This window comes from Leuciscus leuciscus (genome assembly GCF_965113295.1).
Source record: "Leuciscus leuciscus genome assembly, chromosome: 5".
NCBI lineage: Eukaryota > Metazoa > Chordata > Actinopteri > Cypriniformes > Leuciscidae > Leuciscus > Leuciscus leuciscus.
In genome coordinates, this window is record NC_138729.1 from 31,334,874 (window position 1) to 31,354,403 (window position 19,530).

Genomic DNA, 19,530 nt, shown 5'->3' on the forward strand with positions numbered 1-19,530 from the left:
TTCCCCGGGCCTCGGCCCCTGTCTCGACAGAGTATCTGCTCCTATATTCTGGACCCCGGGGATGTAGGCTGCCCTGAGTGACAGCAACTTCCCCAGGGACCACAAGAGGATATGGCGTGCCAGATTGGATAATGGGCGCGAGCGCAAACCCCCTTGGTGGTTGATATAGGCGACTACCGACGTGTTGTCCGTATGCACTAACACATGGTGTCCCCTGAGATCTGTGATAAAGCTCCTCAGAGCCCGGAAGACAGCTAACATCTCTAGGCGATTGATATGCCAGGAACGATGATGGTCTTCCCACAGACCTTGAGATGAGCGACCCACTAGGATCGCTCCCCAACCCGTGAGGGAAGCATCCGTCGTTAGCAGTTTGCGACGACAAGGAGCTCCCAACACTGGGCCCTGGGACAGGAACCAAGGTTTCTTCCACATAACCAAGGCACGTAGGCATCGCCGCGTGACCTTGATTGTGCAAAATGGGTTGCCCCTCGGGGAAAACCCCCTGGTCCTGAGCCACCACTGCAGGGGCCTCATGTGCAGTAGTCCAAAAGGTATCACGTTGGAAGCTGCTGCCATGAGACCCAACAGTCTCTGGAACTGTTTGACAGTGAGTAGCTGGCCTAGCTTTACACTTTTCACAGCTGCAAGGATGGAATCTATCCGTGGCGGTGACAGGCGCGCCTGCATCGACACTGAATCCCAAACCACGCCTAAAAAAGTGGTCCTCTGAAGTGGAGAAAGCACACTCTTCTTGGCGTTCAGCCGTAACCCCAGCTCTTTCATATGGGCGAGGACGACATCTCGATGCCGAATCACCAACTGATGCGACTGAGCTAAAATCAACCAATCGTCGATGTAGTTCAATATGCGAATACCCTGAAGGCGCAAGGGCGCCAGAGCTGCATCCACGCATTTGGTGAAAGTGCGGGGTGATAAAGCCAGGCCGAATGGAAGAACTCGATATTGGTATGCTTTGCCCCCGAAAGCAAACCTCAGGAACTTCCAATGACACGGACGGATGGAAATATGGAAATATGCGTCCTTGAGATCTATCGTGACAAACCAGTCCTCGGACCTGATCTGTGGCACAATTTGTCTCAATGTTAACATTTTGAACTTGAGCTGCATGACTGACTCATTCAGAACTCGAAGATCTAAAATGGGACGCAATCCCCCGTCCTTCTTTGGAACTATGAAGTACCGGCTGTAAAACCCGGTTTCCCTGTTGGAGGGAGGTACATATTCTATGGCCCCTTTCTCTAACAGAGTGTTTACTTCCTGTTCCATAACCAGAACCTGCTCGGGGCCCACCATTGTGGGCAGGACCCCCATAAACCGAGGTGGGCATTTCTTGAATTGTATCTGATACCCTTTTTCCACGATCTGCAGGACCCAACGAGAAACATTTGACAGTAGCTTCCACAATGTCAAAGATTCTACTAGAGGTACCAGCCTCTCGAGACTGGTTTCTGGATTTTGTTGCTGTTGAGTAGTCGGTTCGTTGCCCTGTAACGGCGCACCGGCAGGGAACGACCGAACAGACTGCTCTAGCACCCTCCTCAGAGGGGGCGGGCATCCCGAGGCCACTACGTTTCCGGGTGGTCCTTGAGATACGTGCTCACCGGAGGCGGCAGGGTTGGCAGACCGGTCCCCTGAGGGCACCGAAGAGAGACGGGCACCGTAAAACGAGGTGTTGATCGCTCTGCTTCGGGGGGGACTACCCTCATTTGTCCTGAGCCCTCGGACGTCAGGACTTTTTCCCAGCAGCCTTCTTGGCGGTAATAACGGTCCGCAGATCCGTTTTACCCCTCGAAGACTGCTGGGTTTGAGAGCGCCCTCCGTGTCCGCGAGATTTTTGTGGGGGAGCACGGGAGGAAATGCTCTGTTTCTGAGTGGCACGGTGCTCAGCGCTCTTTTTAGAGGAGTGAGGCTGCTCCCGCTCAGCAGCCTCATAGAAAGAACGGCGGGGGAGAAGTTTCTGAAGTGCAGCTGCCTGTTTTGAAGCTTCTTGTGATTTAGCTACAGCACTATTAACTGCATCTCCAAATAACCCTTTAGTGGAAACCGGTGCATCCAAAAGAACATGTTTCTCTTTGTCCTTTATATCACTTATATTGAGCCACAGATGCCTCTCAGTGGCCACCAGGGCTGCCATAGAGCGGCCGATGGATTTAGCCGTCTCCTTGGTGGCCCTGAGAGACAAATCTGTGGCTCTACGCAGTTCAGACACCGTCTCGGAACTAATACCCCCGCCCTCCTCAGAATCACCCAATAATTCAGCCTGGTACGCTTGCATTAGTGACATTGTGTGTAAACACGCTGCAGCTTGGCCGGCGGCGGCATAAGCCTTATGAACCAGGGAAGATGTAAATTTTACTGGCTTGGATGGTAGTGCAGGAGCCTTCAGAGAAGATGCCGTTGCTGGAGAGAGATAGCTCGCGAGCGTCTCTTCCACCTTCGGCATCTCCCCATAACCATGCTCTTTATAATTGTGAATGGAAGAATAGTGTGATGTTTTGTGCAGTATACACTCTATATGACACTGGTTTCCCCCACGATCTCGACACCTCAGTGTGGAGATCGGGGAAAAACGGAAGGCTTCTGCGCTGAGGCTGTGCACGAGATGGCAGGAAACGCTCGTCGAGCTTGCTTTTCGAACGAGCGCCCTGCCGATCCTCTGGCCACTCAATAGATAATCGCTCGACAGCTCTTGTTACAACATCAAGCAATTCCTCAAACGCATGAGACTGAGGTGGCGAATCCTCAGACTCAGCGTCAACACTAACAACATCCAACTCCTCAGAGCTGGAAAAATTGCAGTGTTGGTGCCTCCATCGGGGCGGAAGAAACCGCAGCGCGTGCTTCCGAACCCTGATGAGAGGCACTGGGTCTATCAGAAGGAGACTGAGATAAGGCAGAGCCCGTCTCAGCATCCACTGATAGATCCATTTGCGAACCCCAGGTCTGTGATCAACGCCGTGCCTCGGCAGCGGCGGGACCAGAGCCCTGGGGAACACGATCCTGAGCGCTCTGGAAGAACGCCAGGCGGGATCGGAGCGTACGCAAAGGCAGCGCGTCACAATGCTCACAGCCAGCACCCTCGAGTGCTGACTGGGCATGCTCCTCTCCCAAACAACACAAAGGATGTGAGTGTCCCCACCCGTTAAATAACGCGGGCAGGGGTGCACACACAACCTATACTGCTGCTTGCTCGCCATACTGAATATATATATATATGATATAGACAGACAACACCAAATATACAGAGACAGATTTCACACAGAGTGCAACTGAAGACTCAGAAAGCTTTCGTTTTCTGTTTCGGGCTGGCTTTTATAGCTTCCTGGTACGTGACGTCACCCGCCTCTGACGTTCCACCACACCATTGGACTGATTTTACATGTGCTTCAAGACGTCATCACGCAAAGCGTTCCCCATAGCGTCAATTTCGACGCAACGCGAGTTCCCTTGAAAGGGAACTGTGACGTTATACTCGGAGCGGTTTGTGACTCAAATTTATGCGTTTCAATGGCAACACTATCAATGGCGAAATTAATCTGCAGCAGTCAGGTGATACAGGTCAGTGCTCTTTAAGTTGGTAATGTTTATTATTATTGTAATGTTATGTGCTCTGAGACGTGAGGTAGTTTAACGTCATCTCTCGTGAAGCTTTTGTTTGCTTCCTGCTTTACGTGTTCATATCTTTTGAAGGAGGCGTGGCTTTGGAGATGCTCTGAAGGGAGGGTGGGATGTTACATTTATATTTAGGGTGATTGTTTGATCAGATTTATAACTGTATTTTCAGATTTGCCCCCTCCCCATATTGAACAACTGATTAATGATAAAAAAGAAAGCACTCTTTTGCTCCCTCTGAGAACTAGAGCACCTTCTGTTTGATGTCAGAGGGGGAGAGCAGGGACAACCTTACAGCCTAAACATCAGAATTATTTTCCCTAGTGGGTCGAAGAGCAGAAAGTATGCACTGTACCTCAACACTGCAATTTAAAAGCTCAAATACTCACCAGAGAGCCTTTTAAACAAATCCCTTAAATACCTAACAACAGTAGTGTCAACTTCTTTTGAGTTTCTAAGTGTAATATATTCTCGGTTTGCTAATGCTGGGTACTGACATGTCAAAATGCCTTTAAATCACTTTGTGCTTGTAGCTTGTTAACCTCACAGACAAACATCAAAGTGAGTCATAGTTTGTAAAGCTGTTGTCCTATTGCTCATTCAGATGTTTGGCAAAATTATACCAAACTAAAGGCTCATTGAAATAGACTGACGGTATGCTAGTTGCTCATTAGCGCTCATACAGACTAATGTGACAGTGTGCCGTTTGATATGTAGTAGATGTCATGGGGAATTTCAGAATGAGATAATTGTAAATGTGAGCACATGTTTTACTGATATTAACTGATAAGGACTGATATTCATTAGTGGCATAAGGGGCCCATAAATATTAGACATTTTATATGTAAGGCCTTGTGTAAAGAGTCTACAGCGTGAGGAAAATATGCAGGCTTGTGAAAAGTATCGTTGCTGATACTGTATCTTTAAGAAGCATGTGAGAAGTAGGAGCAAAAGAGAAACCGCAACTTACAGGAGTAGTCGATCTGCATGCGCCACAATGCATCAATTCTGTCTCTTTCTCTCACTGTCTCTCTCTCTGGAGCAGTAGACAAACACAGGACAGCAGTTGGGGCACAGAGTGGTTCTTTACACATAGGGTGAAGGGAGCACCTCTTCTCTCTCTCTCTCTCTCTCTTCTTTTCTCCTCCATCTGTCTCCTTTCAGCACAGTTTTTCAGTTGTTGGACAGTCTGGGAAGTTATGGAGTCTGAGACGAGCCCTGAGTCGGAGGGTCAGTCCGGTAAGTGCTTGAGGAGAAAAGATGGAAAAGATGCTCTTGGCCCTTGGCTCAGTATTGGTGGACTGGAGATGGATTTTTGGCATAGTGTGTTTAAAATGTTGTAAGAGTACATGCATGAGTTTGTTGAAAACTATTCTCAGCCTCAGACGGCACACCTATGGACCACCCGCAGTCCGTTCACTGAACGCCCGATGCATATTGCACAGAAAAATGGAAAACACTTGCAAAGTTTGCCATATTAGTGGCTTCACAGTCTTTGAAACTGCATGTGCAGTTGTGAAGAGTTGTATTGAAAGCAGTTAGTAGCATGTAAATGAGAGATCCTTGAGCAGAACTGTATGTTCCACTGTTTCTGAGTTTATTTAAAAATAATCTGTATCTAATACTTTTAATAATAGCCTTATGCTACCTGCTTGAACTGCAGAACTGTATGTTCCACTGTTTCAGAGTTTATTTTAAAATAATCTGTATCTAATTCTTTTAGTACGAAATTGTAGTCATATCTATCTATCTATCTATCTATCTATCTATCTATCTATCTATCTATCTATCTATCTATCTATCTATCTATCTATCTATCTATCTATCTATCTATCTATCTATCTATCTATCTATCTATCTATCTATCTATCTGTCTGTCTGTCTGTCTATCTCTCTCTTGGTCTATTATTGTGGTATAATACATTTTATGTAAACCCGGTGCTAAATGGCATATTAAATTTTTTTTTTTTATGGCATTACATGTCCATCAGTTAGTCTATTCCTGTCTAAGTGGGTGTTTTCTGACCAAAATAAGCTGCAATGTGAAGCAGACTTTAGTCAAAAGTCTGCCTATGACTAAACTAGATGCATGTCTGTCTTTACAATGATCATTGTGAGTCCAAAGATTTACTGAAGATGTTTATGTAGTTCAAGCAGGTAGCATAAGGCTATTATTTAACTTTTTTGTCATTCTCTTTCTCTGTCCATCTGCACTAAGCTTTATAGTTATATTTTCTGATTGTATGTGTGAGTTGTGGGTAACTGGAGTGTGCTCTGCTGCAGTCTGCATACATGATTATGCTAGAGTGTGTGAGGGAGTTTAACATTTTAAAGGAATTGTGTTTCTCTGAATTGTGTGTCTCTTGTGGCTTTAGTTTGTGGAGAGGGATAGAGTAGATGTATCTATGTGTGGGAGAGAGAGAGAGAGAGTGAGTGAGTGAGTGAGCGGGATGGGACGGGCGGTTGACTTATGTACACAAATAAATCTGTCTTTCTTTCTCTTCTCCCTCACATTCTCGGTCTTCTTTTCCACTCACACTTTTCAATTTCCCTGGTCAGAGCTCTCTAAAACCTAACGATTTAATTATTATTTGAGTATTTTTCCATTGTCTGTGTGCGCAGAGAGTACGGTGCAGGTCTGATCGGCAGAGGAGGAGTTCTGGAAGAATGCGGTTAGCTGAATGAGTCAACCGCCAAAATATTTCAGGGAAACAGGACGTTCAGGGTCCAATTGGGTCGATACGCTGGACAGAGAGAGATGGAGATATTGCAAAGAAAGCTAGCAAGAAAGAAAAAGTAAGTCCTGCCAAGGGAACCCAGATCCATGACACAGTCGTTGAGCCCAACATCTGTCTTAAATGCAGGCCAAACCTCAAAATATCCCAGAATAGCCCCAAATAACATGGTACAAATGCCCTGCCCTAGCTGAGTAGATGCCCTCCCATAGTCCTCTGCCATGGAAATGTATCACTACCTATGCGATTTGAGATTGCTAAACCCTTATACAGAGACCAATCCACAGATAGAACATTTGATGTACCCATAATCAGTTAGTGTCGTGTAGAGCGTTTCTTTTGAATGTGTAATTTAACAGCTGAATGAAGGAATTAAAAGCTTTAGGATCTGATGAAGGTCTGGCGTTCTGCATCATAATTGGTTGAGAGATGCACTTATGGTTATAGATAAATCAATTTATAGAAGCGGAGCAAAAACAGCTCTGAATGTTCATATCTGTGAATCTAAACCAATTACAGAAGTTAAAGAAAGAAAACGTTTTATGAAAACAGGGCCAGATTTTTTCTTGGCATTTGGTGTATCTTGTGTCATCTGCTGCAGAGATGAAGTGGAGGACTGTCTCTAATATAGTGAGCATTTAGACGAGAGGATGAGAGAGTAATTAAAGATAAGAGAGAGTGTGCGACAAGGGCAATGAAAGGGATCAACATCATTTGGTTACTTCTCTCCCCTACCACTCCAGGGAATCTAATCTTCTTTCTGTTATTTCACTATAGTGTATGTTAGCAGGGTGCTAATTCCACGCTTTACCGTCTGATTCTTAACCTACAGGGGCTTATTTAATCCTTATGATGTTTTCGAGTTTAAGGATTCCATTATTCCTTTGAATCAGGCATGATGAAAAGCCCCTAAAACCCCCCTTAACTGGTAAAATCACTGTAATGATAGGCCTCGAGTGGCTTATTGCTTTTAAAGAATGGCAATGACGGCCATAAATATACCAAATGATCAGGATTACTATTTCTGCTAGATCTGACCCTTAAAACAGTTTGATTCAGTCATTACGTCAGGTTAAAACCAGAAGTTACCACATGAACACATTTTTGGGTTACCTGGCCAAACATATGTAAATGTATTAATAAAAAAAATAAAAAAAATAAGCTGTTGTAAATCAATTTAGAATATCAATGTAGAATTCAGTTAATGTGTGGTCACAGCTGTCCATGCTGATAAAAAAAGTGTGTAGTGTGTAGATCAGTTCAAGACCCCAATAAATCTCTTAAGCCCCTTTCACACAGCGCTTTGAACCCGGCAAATTGCCAGAGCGCCTTCTGTGTGACTGTGAACGCAAACTCGACCCGGGATTTATGCCGGGATCGATGCCGGGTCGGGACCTAGTAACATTGTCGTGTTCAGTCCCGGAACGCGCGCTGTGTGAACAAAAGCCGTAATAATGCCGTGTCGTAGTGATGACGCTGAAGCGCGGGATCGTTCGCCAGCTGTGAAACGGTACGTAAAGCACAAGTTTATGATGGAATCAGAGAAAAAAATGCACAAGCGTGGTTTCTCGAGAGAGAGAGAGAGAGAGATTGCAGCTCATAAGCAAACTTAAGACGCTGCTGAGATTACAAGTCACATCGATGTCACGTGTCTTTACGGCATTTTTACAGGTTGTGTGTGAACGCACTCTCTGATTCCGGAAAATCACTGGCAGTGTGAATGAACCAAAATCAAACGAACCCGGGTCAAATCCCGGGTCACTTTATCCGTGTATTTTCCGGAATCTCTGTGTGAAAGGGGCTTTAATGAGGGTACTTTGCTTTCCTGTGTTGATGCATGTCTGTTGAAAACAGGAAGTTTGAGCTTAAATATGAGGGGTTCACACCTTTAGTTACATCAAGATTTGCTTCTTGCTAGTCACCGTAGGTGTTGTTAGTGGGAGGGACATTCTCATTCTGGAGTGTAGTTGATTGAATAAACCTGTGTAGTGCAGTATTTAGCATGTTTTCCTTGAAGAGAAAGACAAAATGTTTAATGGGAATATCTTATGTGTTACACTACAGAGTACGCTAGCTTCAATGTTAAGCTAGCGTAATGTTAATGAAAGTGGAGTAAAAGCAACAAAATTCCAACCTCATGGGGTCTTAAAAGCATTTGGGAGAGAGTCGAGAGAGAAAGTCATTTCTTGTGAGGTAGAACACCGAACCCCTGGCCCTCATTGAGATGGAAATAGGTCTGTTTGTCGTCCTACTTCACTCTTCCTTTTCTTTGAGTAGAGGAGAGGAGAGAGCAAGTGGAGCGGGAGAAGGAGGGAGTGTGGGGGATTACTACGAAGTGATAAACAAGAGAATCTCTCAGTCATTCTTTCTGAGTCACTTCTGGCCTCTGGGAGCTGCATACATGTCTGCTTTGACTGGAGGGGACTCTCTAATTATTAGACCAAAGGCAAAAGAGTATGTGTATGCACTCTCCCATCTAACTTAATATCTTGTGGGAATAATGTCTTTATATTATCCTTTGTCTTTTGGGTGTTTATATGTGAGAAAGTTTCACGCTTCGTCTCTAGAGTTGCTCAAAGGGGCTTTCGCTACAGAAGCCCATGAGAACAGTAAGGGAGCAGATCAAGTTTGATGTTCTATCCTTCAGCTTTTGCTAGCGCCTTATTAAGACTCTCGGGGATCCTTTGCCACCATCTGCCTGTCCAGCAGCAATGTCTTTGTATGTGAGCCAAGTATGCTGGTATTTGAAACTTTCAGAGTTATTTTTATGTGTCCATATGTCTATCTTTATGTTTGTTGTATGTGTGCATGTTTGCATATGCGGCGCGCATTTGTATTCCGAGCATTTGAAGATCGACCTCAAAAATCTGTGTGAAACAAAACTTTTGCGATGTTGCTTAGTAATAAGCTGATGGAGTGAGAGAGAGAGAGTGAAAGGGTGGGAGAAGGAGGGGTTTAATCAACACTTCTCTGCTTGAATGTGGCAGTGCTGCTATCTCATTCCTCTTCAGAAACAAATCTAATCTTGGTCTGGGCAACCTTCCATTTATGCAAAGCGGTTTTCATTTCTGGAGAATAACAAGCTCAAATACGGGATCAGATTGTGTAGAATATTGATGCCGGTGCTCCAAAATAATCAAAATGCATTTTTAATAGGTGATTGTAGGATTACTTCAGTATGAAGTACACTTTTCAAATAAATGAGAAGTCGTGTCTGATTTATTCATTATAAATATAGATAATTGAAACGGGTCTCTTTCGATTGGAGTTTAGCAAGTTTTTCTTTCTTTATCTAATTATTTATTTAAATATTGAACAAATAAAAATGAGTAGTACTACTTGCTTACTCAACTTTTTTTTCTTTGCTTATAGAATAAATAAATATGACACTTTAGCAATGACATAGGCCAGGGTTTCTGAAACGTCAAACCCTTTTCATATCCTTAGATTGTTCACAGACCACCACTTGTAGAAATCAAAGTATGGCATAATCAGATCGGACTTTCTAGCAATCTTGCTTTTGTATATATTTATTGTACATGGCTGTTCACTGTATATTTTACAGAAACATTTTGTAGCAAAACTCTCATACAGTATGTCATATTGTATGCTTTTATAGTCAGTGTTTTTATATTGTATCGTTGCTGCAGATTATGTGAATAATACATTATTATGTTCCAATACCTTGGAGCTGACTGATGCATGACTTAAAACTGTGTTTTTTGAAGAATTGTGTGTGGAGGATTTGAATGGAGCCCTATGATGGACTGGGTGTTTCCCTGCCTAATGCCCCCACGACCCGTCATAGGACAAAAACATAAGAAAATGGTAAAATATACCATTTGAATGGATGTATAGTGTTTCCCTGCCTTACTTGATTTTAAAAAGAAATTGGTTGTCACATACATTTTTACAAATATAGAAGGTATGACTTTCATTTGTATTCAATTGAACACAGATTGTACAAGTTAGCGTGAGTCAGATTTTAATAGTTTGAAAGAATTGAAAGAACTTGAGAACGAGTGGTGGAGGCAGTAATGCATCGTTACAGTGAATTTGAACAGACAAGAAGTTTTTCACAGAGAAATTGTTTAGTTACAGAAAAAAAGGAGAATTGTGTCCGTCACAGGCATTTAAATGCCTCGGGGGGTTTCTGTAACTTGTAGATCTAGTCTGTTTTCTGAAGACGCTCTCTGATCTGAGCACTTATGTAGAGTTTCAGTTTGTTTGTTGGTGATGGGAGAACTGCGGCGTGAGTGTGTGTTTCTGTGAGTTCATAGTAGATGCGGCTGTCAGATGCTTCCTGCCTTGTATAAAGTAACACTGAGGAAAGAAATATTGCTAAGAAAAAGTCATATTGTTTTCTTTCACCAACATTTTTTAAGTGGTTACTAAAACTGAATCCAAAACTGAATGGCCTAAAACCCATTATGACAAGTTACAGCTTTTACTGTATAGCCATCTGTGTTTCTTGATGAGTTTGTCTGTTTTGTAATGGCTTTTTAAAATTTTATTGCATGAAATATTCACCCAAAAATGTTGTTTTAGACTCCGCTGACTTCAGTTGTGTTGGCAATATCAAAAATATATTCTATTTTGTTCCATTCAAGAAACTAAAGTTATACAGGTTTGGGACAATAGTAGGATGACAGAGAACTAGCGTTCAAAAGTTTGGGGCCAGTAAGATTTTGTTTGATAATTTATTAATTATTTATTTTTATGAAAGAAATGAATTGGCAACTATTAATTTATTCAGCAAGGACATATTAAATTGATAAGAAATGACAGTAAAGACATTTAAAATGTTACAAAATATTTCTATTTCAAATAAACTAAATTCTTAAAATTATCTATTCATCAAAGAATCATTTGTTTTCCATTTTTATATTTTTATAGTATTAAAATAGAAAACAGTTATTTTAAATTGTAAAAAAAAATCACAATATTAACAATATTAATTTTATATTTATGCAATAAATGCATTCTTGGTGATTTACTTGATTTTACTTGATTTATTTGCAACAAGATTTCTTTCAAAAATATAACAAATAATCAGCACCAAACCACAGTAATGTTGCAGTATATGATTAAAGGTCAAAATAAATTAGGAGAGGTCTGTGTTGTGGGGAAAAAAGGCTTTCACATGCTTTCCTATTTGGATGGTATTAGAGTTCTCAGAGGAATCCAGAGTTGGCAAAAAAGCAGTCTATAATGTGCTGTGTAATATTTTTTTGAGCTTGTATGCAAAAATGCAGTGTTCAATATAGATGATTTTGACAATATAGACAAATTTCCCTAACCTTCTTCAGGAAAACTAGTTTTGTCAAAATAGGGCTTTGGCCTACATGTTGAGCTCTGTAGATCTGTGTGCATGTGTTTAGAAATAGCGTTGCTGGAAGTGACTACCAATTCCAATCCATTGTACATGTTGAAAACAAAAGGCCTGAGAAGACACTTTTGTTGAGCAGTCTAAGCACTGTTGAAAGCATTGATTTGGATGCTGGTGAAAGGAACATGTATGACTGCTAAGCGCTTCCCAGATGAAGAGCTAATCACAGTAAGCGCGTAGAGTCTAATCCGTCTTTCGTCTGGCCTATTTTCCTCTCTTGTTTAGTTTATGAAATTGCAGAGCTGAGGTAGATGGAGATCTGTGAGAGCTAAGAGAAGTTCACTATTAAAATCTGTTTCTGACTCAAAGTCAAATATTAAGACCAGTAATTGTGATATAAAGTTGGAATTAGTTGCCGTTATGTTGGAAAGTTGGAAAATAATTGCCGTTATGTTACTGTATATGTTATTGTATTTTTGGCAGGTCTTTTTTTACAGTCTAGTATTGAATGTGGAACCAACACTGCTCTCCATATGCTAATAAGTCATTTCGTAGGTCCAGTGTGGAATTCCATTCTGTGCAGCAAGACCATGTCAAGCATGCGGGACCCATTCTGAGCCATTCTAAGGAGGTTTAAGCCAGAACTCCTCCGCTTGGAGGGCTTTTCTATCTCCCAGGTGGTAAAGTGTGGCGGCCCTTTCAGACTCTGGAATGTTGCTCTTGTTTAGTTCCAGGCAGGAATGCAGGTGCTCTGCCATTTTTCAGCTTTCAGAACAGGCACTCATGAGGACCACTGGCCATTCTCACATGGGCTCATCCCGGACTTCCCATGGGTCATGCACAATGAAGGCTTTGTCTCCTGCATTTCGGCTCTTGAGCATGAGAAGACTTTAGCTGAAGGAATGATACAGAGTTTCTTGCTTTTGTGTGTATCATCTGATGTGATGTTTTAAAGGTATAATTTTCTTGAGTTTCAGTGTGAATGGCCTCTGAACAGGAAGTGACACCACGACTTTAAAAAAATAGTTCCACTATAGCAAATAACACGGATTGAAATCATACACTGCTCCTATATATTTGTTTTTAATCATCAACGAACACCACTAACCACTCGGTGAGTTGCACAGTTTTGAAAACGAACGTTAAGGGTTGTTTTAAGGACATGTTACATAGACAGCCACTCTGAAGCGGTCAAAGGCGATTCTAAAAGAGTCAAAAAGTCGAGACAGGATCCATCATCAAAATTTCTGTGTCCACCACTCTAGTTCATTCATAACAAACTACAAAATAGACTCAAGGTGTTAAATACCGGAATTATCCTTTAAGAACCACTTATATATGTTCCCATTCACTCCGGTGACGAATTTTAAAATGAATTAAACTAAATTCAATTTATAAGGTAAAACCTTTAAATTTTTATGCATTAACTAATGCCAATGCCCTAATGCCAAAATATTTTCTTTGTTCACCAAGTAATTTACTGGTCAGGCATTATTGTTAACTCGCAAGACTGTAAGGAGAAAATGACAGTTTGATGGATAATTTCAATATATTCTGTAATCACATTTTGGTAATGTATTAATTCTGCCGTCACATCTGAATGCGAAACGCTGTTTGGATAGTAGGGACTACTCTTCAAATAGTCGAGCTACGTGCGAAATTCTATCATAAAATAGCTTTTTCGAATATCGTTATATTTTCGTACAATTCCAATGTGTTCTACATAATTGATGCCGCGCCTACTGTCGGAGATTGCGCAGCAGGGTATTTTCCTGTCAGGGACACAAGGTGGCGCTAACATGAATGAAACCCCCTACTGTGCGATCTAGGCTACCTGTGTTGTGTACATAGTGTAAACAAACAACAGAATAAGAGCACCTCGTGACCGTTAACTCTGTGACCAACCATGCAACAACCAAGAAGCTCCGTGTGGGACTCGTTTAAAAAAATTAACAATGAGTGTAAATTATGCCAAGCAAAGCTGGCATACACCACTCTACAACAACGACGCATAGTCACCTGAGATCAAAACACCCGCGAGCAGCTTCATCCTCCTCAGGCAGCACCCAGCAGTCAATGGCTAGTTTCTTGGGTAGACGTAAGTTAGCAATCTCCTACTTGAGTGTGCCTGCGACTTCTGTGCCATCCAAGCGGGTGTTCTCCACGGCTGGACTAATTGTTAATAGGTTGCGCTCGCGTCTCCTCCCAGAACATGTTGACATGCTCATTTTTTTAACAAGAATATGACATATGTCTAAGCGGTAGGCTATGAATAGTTACATTGATTGAAAACTAATTTGTTTAAAAAGTAGGCTATTGCCGGTAACTAGGCAGGTTCGCATAAAATCATTATGACATGTATCCTATTGGCGATGCAGAAAATGGACTGTCGTGCTTATTGTTTAGATTTTTTCTTCTTCCAATTAGCCTACCATAGGCCTACTATGTAAAAAAATGATGAGAACATGTTACTTGTTCAATTAATTCACATCACATAAGAAATTCACATCCCTATTGGATAGTTTCAAGATAGTTAAAAATAATTAATAATACAATTCTAATTTAATTGTTCATATGTGACCCTGGACCACAAAACCAGTCACATGGGTAATTTTTTTTTAAATTGAGATGTATATACCACATGAGAGCTGAATAAATAAGCTTTCCATTGATGTATGGTTTGTTAGGATAGGACAATATTTGGCCGAGATACAACTATTTGAAAATCTGGAGTCTGAGGGTGCAAAAAAATCTAAACATTGAGAAAATTGCCTTTAGGGCCCTATCTTGCACCCAGGGCAGTTGACTTTGTACACCAACGCATGTATCATTCCTATTTTGCACCCAATACACAGCGGACTTTTCCCTCCACAGACGCACGTCGGTAAATTAGGGAATGAACTTGCGCACCCGGGGGCGGTTCAGCGAAAAGAGGTGGAGTGTTCCGGCGCAAACTTTCCCTGGTGCTATTTTGCAGTTTCAGAAAACAATTCCGCCACAAACCAGGAAAAACAGTCTAAAGTCAGTGGCGCGTTTGAATATGTGTTTATTCTTGTTAGAAGTTTTTTTTTTTTTTATATATATATATACATATATTTTACTGAATATGAACACAAATTAATCATGACAAATCAAATTAATTGTACTTGTATTAATTATACCATTGATGAAAACTTTTTTCAAAAGTAAGGTTAATGTAAGCAGCTTCTTGCAATACTCTCCTAAATGCGTAATAAAACCTAAGGGCAAACATTACCACTTTAATAACTGTACCTACGGTCATTTTTACTGTCCAATGACAGCCCATCTTATATCTACTTTGAGTGGCATGGGAGAGAGTCGGAAGTTCATTTGTTGCCCCCACGAGTTTATAATAGCATATTTTAACAAGATTTTCCAATGGATAAAGAAAAAAAGAAAAACTGCCAAAATGTTTTTAAATGTTGGCTTTATTAAACTATGTTTTAAACATGTGAATAAACAGTCTCATATGTCTTTATTTTTAATATAGGCCTACTATTTATTAATTTATTGTTTTATTTTATGTAACATTTTTACATTTAACATGAATAATCAAACATTTAACATAAAACAAGAATTGCACAACAATTAAATTTTTTTTTAAATGATTTATTAATTTACATTTTTATGTTTTAATTAAATTGATGCTATTCCTTATTCTTTCGGTTTATAAGGTGTCACAACAAATCCTGCATTACTACTCTTCCATACATAATAGCCTCTGTGACATTTAGTCACTTATCAGATCAAAATCACAGTCCACAAACAGTGCATTTAAAAAAAAGATTTGTCCACTTTTGCACGGGCAAATACACTATCATAAAAACAATTGAGCAAAATGGTGCCGCCAAACAAGAACAAATGCAGACAGTATTCAATTTAATACCTCAATTGTGACCCTGGATCACAAAACCAGTCTTATGTTGCACGGGTATATTTGTGGCAATAGCCAACAAAACATTGTATGGGTCAAAATTATAGATTTTTCTTTTATGCCAAAAATCATTAGGATATTAAGTAAAGATCATGTTCCATGAAGATATTTTGTAAATTTCCCACCTTAAATATATAAAACATTTATTTTTGTGAATGGATGCAGCACTATCGCCAATAGTAATGGACAACTTTAAAGGCGATTTTCTCAATGTTTCGATTTTTCTGTACCCTCAGATTCCAGATTTTCTAATAGTTGTATCTCGGCCAAATATTGTCCTATCCTAACAAACCATACATCAATGGAAAGATTATGTATTCAGCTTTCAGATGATATATAAATCTCAATTTAAAAAAAAATTACACATAAGACTGGTTTTGTGGTCCAGGGTCACAATTTTGGTTTCAGACCTTCTCCCACCAATGCACAACTTCCAATGTGTTTACTATGTGAACAAGTTTTTTTCAAATGAAGCCATGAAACCTTCACGTCTGAAGGAGCACCTTATGAAGATCCACCCAGACAAGGCATAAGGACTGTCTGTTCTTCCAGGCCTTAAAAGAGCAACACGGCAGGAGAACCATCAGCAGTCTCTTCGCTAAGAATACAAGCCAAAATGATAGTGGGCTAATAGCGTCATATAAAATGTCCCTGCTGATCGCCAAATGTGGACAGCCGTTCACAATTGGAGAAAAGTTGGTTCTTCCTGCCATCAAAGAGGTAATCTCTACCGTGATGGAGCGCGATCCCACACAGGTGCTGAAATCCATCCCTCTCAGCAATGACACTGTGGCACGCAGGATAAATGAAATGGGTGCAGATACAGAGGAGCAGCTACGTGCCATCCTGCGGGACGAGACAACCACCGCTGACAACAATGCTCTGCTGATGGCCTATGTCCTTTATAGGGCCTCAAACAGTCACAAGATGGCAGAGGAATTTTTGTTTTCTAAATATCTGGAAACCGACACCAAGGGCCAGACCATTTTTAACACGCTTTCTGCTTATCTACAGGAGAAATCAATTCCCATCTCTAACATCCTTGCATGTGCCACTGATGATGCCCCCTCTATGGTTGGCAGGTACCGTGGGTTCACCCCTCTGCTGAAGGAGCAGGTACCTCATATCCTCACAGTCCATTGTGTTGTGCACCGCCACAACCTTGTGGCCAAATGCAACACTTCTTCACGAGTGTCTCCATGTTGCAGTCAAAGCAATAAACTAAATAAAAGACTGTTCCGACAGCTGTGTCAGGAAAACGATGAGACTTTTGAGCGGCTTCTTCTCCATACTGATGTCCACTGGCTCTCAAAGGGAAACTGCCCTACTCGTTTTTGTGATCTGTTTGACAGCAACGTTGAGTTCCTGGAGGAGGTTGATGGAGCTCGGGGAAAAGGTGTCATCCAGCCACTGCAACATCATGTACCTCGCAGACTTTTTTGAGAAAATGAATGAAATCACGTTAAAGCTCTAAGGAAATGACAACACTCTGGTCAAATCCAAGGCGATTATCCACAGTCTCACCTCCAGGCTAGATCTCTACAGGCAGAGTATAGGGAGGAGGCAGTTTGCTAATTTCCCACAGCTGGCCAAGGTGATCTTTTTTTCAGAAACAACACTAAATAGATATAACAGGCCCACTATAATTATAATTAGCCTAATATATTTTATTTCCATGAATACCATTGTAATGTTTATTATTTCGAGTGATTATATTGAGTCTGAAAATACAGACCTATAGTACACATTACCTTATAAATATAAACATTTTAGTAGAATAATAAGCAATAAAACAACTAATTCAAATATTCATGGAGATAAGAGAACAATTGAACTGTAAAATAATACTCATTACAGGTGTCTGAGGCTCTTACCGATGACCTCCTCCTAGTTTACACTGACCACCTGAGGATGGTCAAGGCCGACATGGAGATCCGCTTCAGGGACCTCCTTAATCTTGATGTTCCCAGTTGGGTTGTGCAGCCCTTTCAAACAGATGTGATCGAATGCGAACCCGCTATTCAGGAGCATCTTGTCGACATCCAGTGCGACAACGAAACCTCTGGCTGATGCAGCATGTGGGTCAAATTATGCCCAGTGGTATCCGGCTCTCTGGCAAAAGATCAGGCTGTTGATTCTTGTTTTTCCAACAACATATCTCGTTGAGCAGGGATTCAGCCAGGTCATCCACATGCAGTCTAAGTACCGCAATCGCTTGGACTTGCTTGCCTCAGATGCACTACGGCTGAAACTAACGTCTCTGCAACACGCAGTAAAGAAATTAGCAGAAAAACATCAAGCACAGGGCTCACACTAATTTTCAAATCAATTTTGAAAGTTAGAATTCGAAAGTTCAAATAAATCATTCTGCTTTTTCCCTGTTAATGTTCTCCGTTGAAAATACGTAGAATGCTATAAGAATCATTATAAGAATGCTTCTTGTTTGCTGACTGGCTGTTCGCGGTATTGGCTGCTCCTCGCTGATTGGCTGCTATTTGCGATAAGCCATATAATTACATTTTGAATGTCAAATTTGTAACCGTTGCATTTCGTTAACACTGGCTAATTTCTACTTCAGATTACTTTTTTGCTCCCTGGGAAACTATGATAATAATATTCCCACTGTTCAGTCAAATCAGATCAGTTTGGCTTTTAGTGACATGCTTTTTAGTTATATATGAAAGCTGCAGTCTGTAACTTTTGGCGCTCTAGTGGTAAATAAACAAAATTGCAAGCGTCTTGGTACTGTGCAGGTACTGTGCTACTCCACAGCGGTGCCGAGTGCCGACTCGAACCAGTCAGGAGCTGTTCACATATCGCGTTTTATGCACGTGCAAATTAGTTATTTCAAATGTAGGCGCGCGGCAAGCACGCTCATAATAGAAGTGACGCGTCCGGTTGAAAACATCTCAACTTGTCAGAATGCCGCAAGCGCACAGCAGGTCATGTGACAAAAACCAACCGATCAGCTTCGGCCTTTCCGTAACAACATCGAAAGCTCGGCTGAACAGCTGTTCATAGCTGTACAGGGCGGGTTTTTATATCTCATCTCCATAAATATATCTAGTAGTAAAGCTAATGCAAGGGCTAGAAATCAATTAATCCTTTGCTGATACTTCCTTGTCATCATGTCATGGAGAGCGCAGTTCATGGTTGCATAGCAACGACAGATGCTACGGGAGCACAAGCGCTTGTGGAAACAAGGAGAAAGCGTTGCAGCCCTTAAAATAGTCCCAATATAAACACTTATTATAGGTGTACCTTAGTGATTCAGGATAAGACAAAAACACGGATTGGAAAATGGATTCATGATGTACTCGCTCATTACATAAATGTTGTACATTTTTTAATACAAAAAATGATGGATTTAATAATAATAATAATGACAATAATAAGAAGAAAATAAGGATGTGAATAATACACATTATTATTATTAAAACCGAATGATAATCAGCATATATTCCATAAAGACATCTAGCCCTTTTTTGGTGGTGGTGGTGGGGGCGGGAGGTGGGGGGCGGTAAGGGGACCCGGATAATGGATAGCCCAAAAAATGTTGAGAACCACTGCTTTACTCAGAAACATTTGATATAGCAAAATACCGATCTCTGCATTGTGTGTGTGTTACGGAAATCATAGGGCCCAACAAAAGGGTGAAACTTTTTCTTAATCGTATAATAGCATGTCTTCTCATTTCTCTGATTTCTTTCTCTCTCAAAAATAAAATGTTGTGTACATAGCACAGCCATTTCTGTGCCTTTTGTTGGTGCTGGATGAATGGGAACAGAGTGGATCTTTAGTTTACACCCATTGTTAGTCTAAAAATACTTCAAAGAAAAAAGTTATGGGGAAAGACATCCCTGCTTCGACTTACT

The 19,530-nt window shown here is 41.1% G+C and overlaps 1 protein-coding gene and 1 long non-coding RNA gene across 3 annotated transcripts in view; one reads left to right on the top strand and one right to left on the bottom strand.

The window, feature by feature from the left end:
• Positions 1-19,530, bottom strand: part of LOC309498358 — a 179,194-nt gene that overhangs the window by 127,946 nt on the left and 31,718 nt on the right. The window lies entirely within an intron of this gene.
• Positions 1-19,530, top strand: part of dab2ipb (DAB2 interacting protein b) — a 137,008-nt gene that overhangs the window by 10,950 nt on the left and 106,528 nt on the right. Inside the window, exon 1 of one of the 2 annotated variants that reach the window (XM_082169006.1) lies at positions 4,690-4,875. The exons of the other annotated variant lie outside the window; for it this stretch is intronic. Within the exon in view, the coding sequence (XP_082025132.1) occupies positions 4,836-4,875 (40 nt within the window). The 5' untranslated portion in view covers positions 4,690-4,835. Of the gene's footprint in view, positions 1-4,689; positions 4,876-19,530 lie in introns of those variants that run through there. 2 annotated transcript variants of the gene reach the window in all.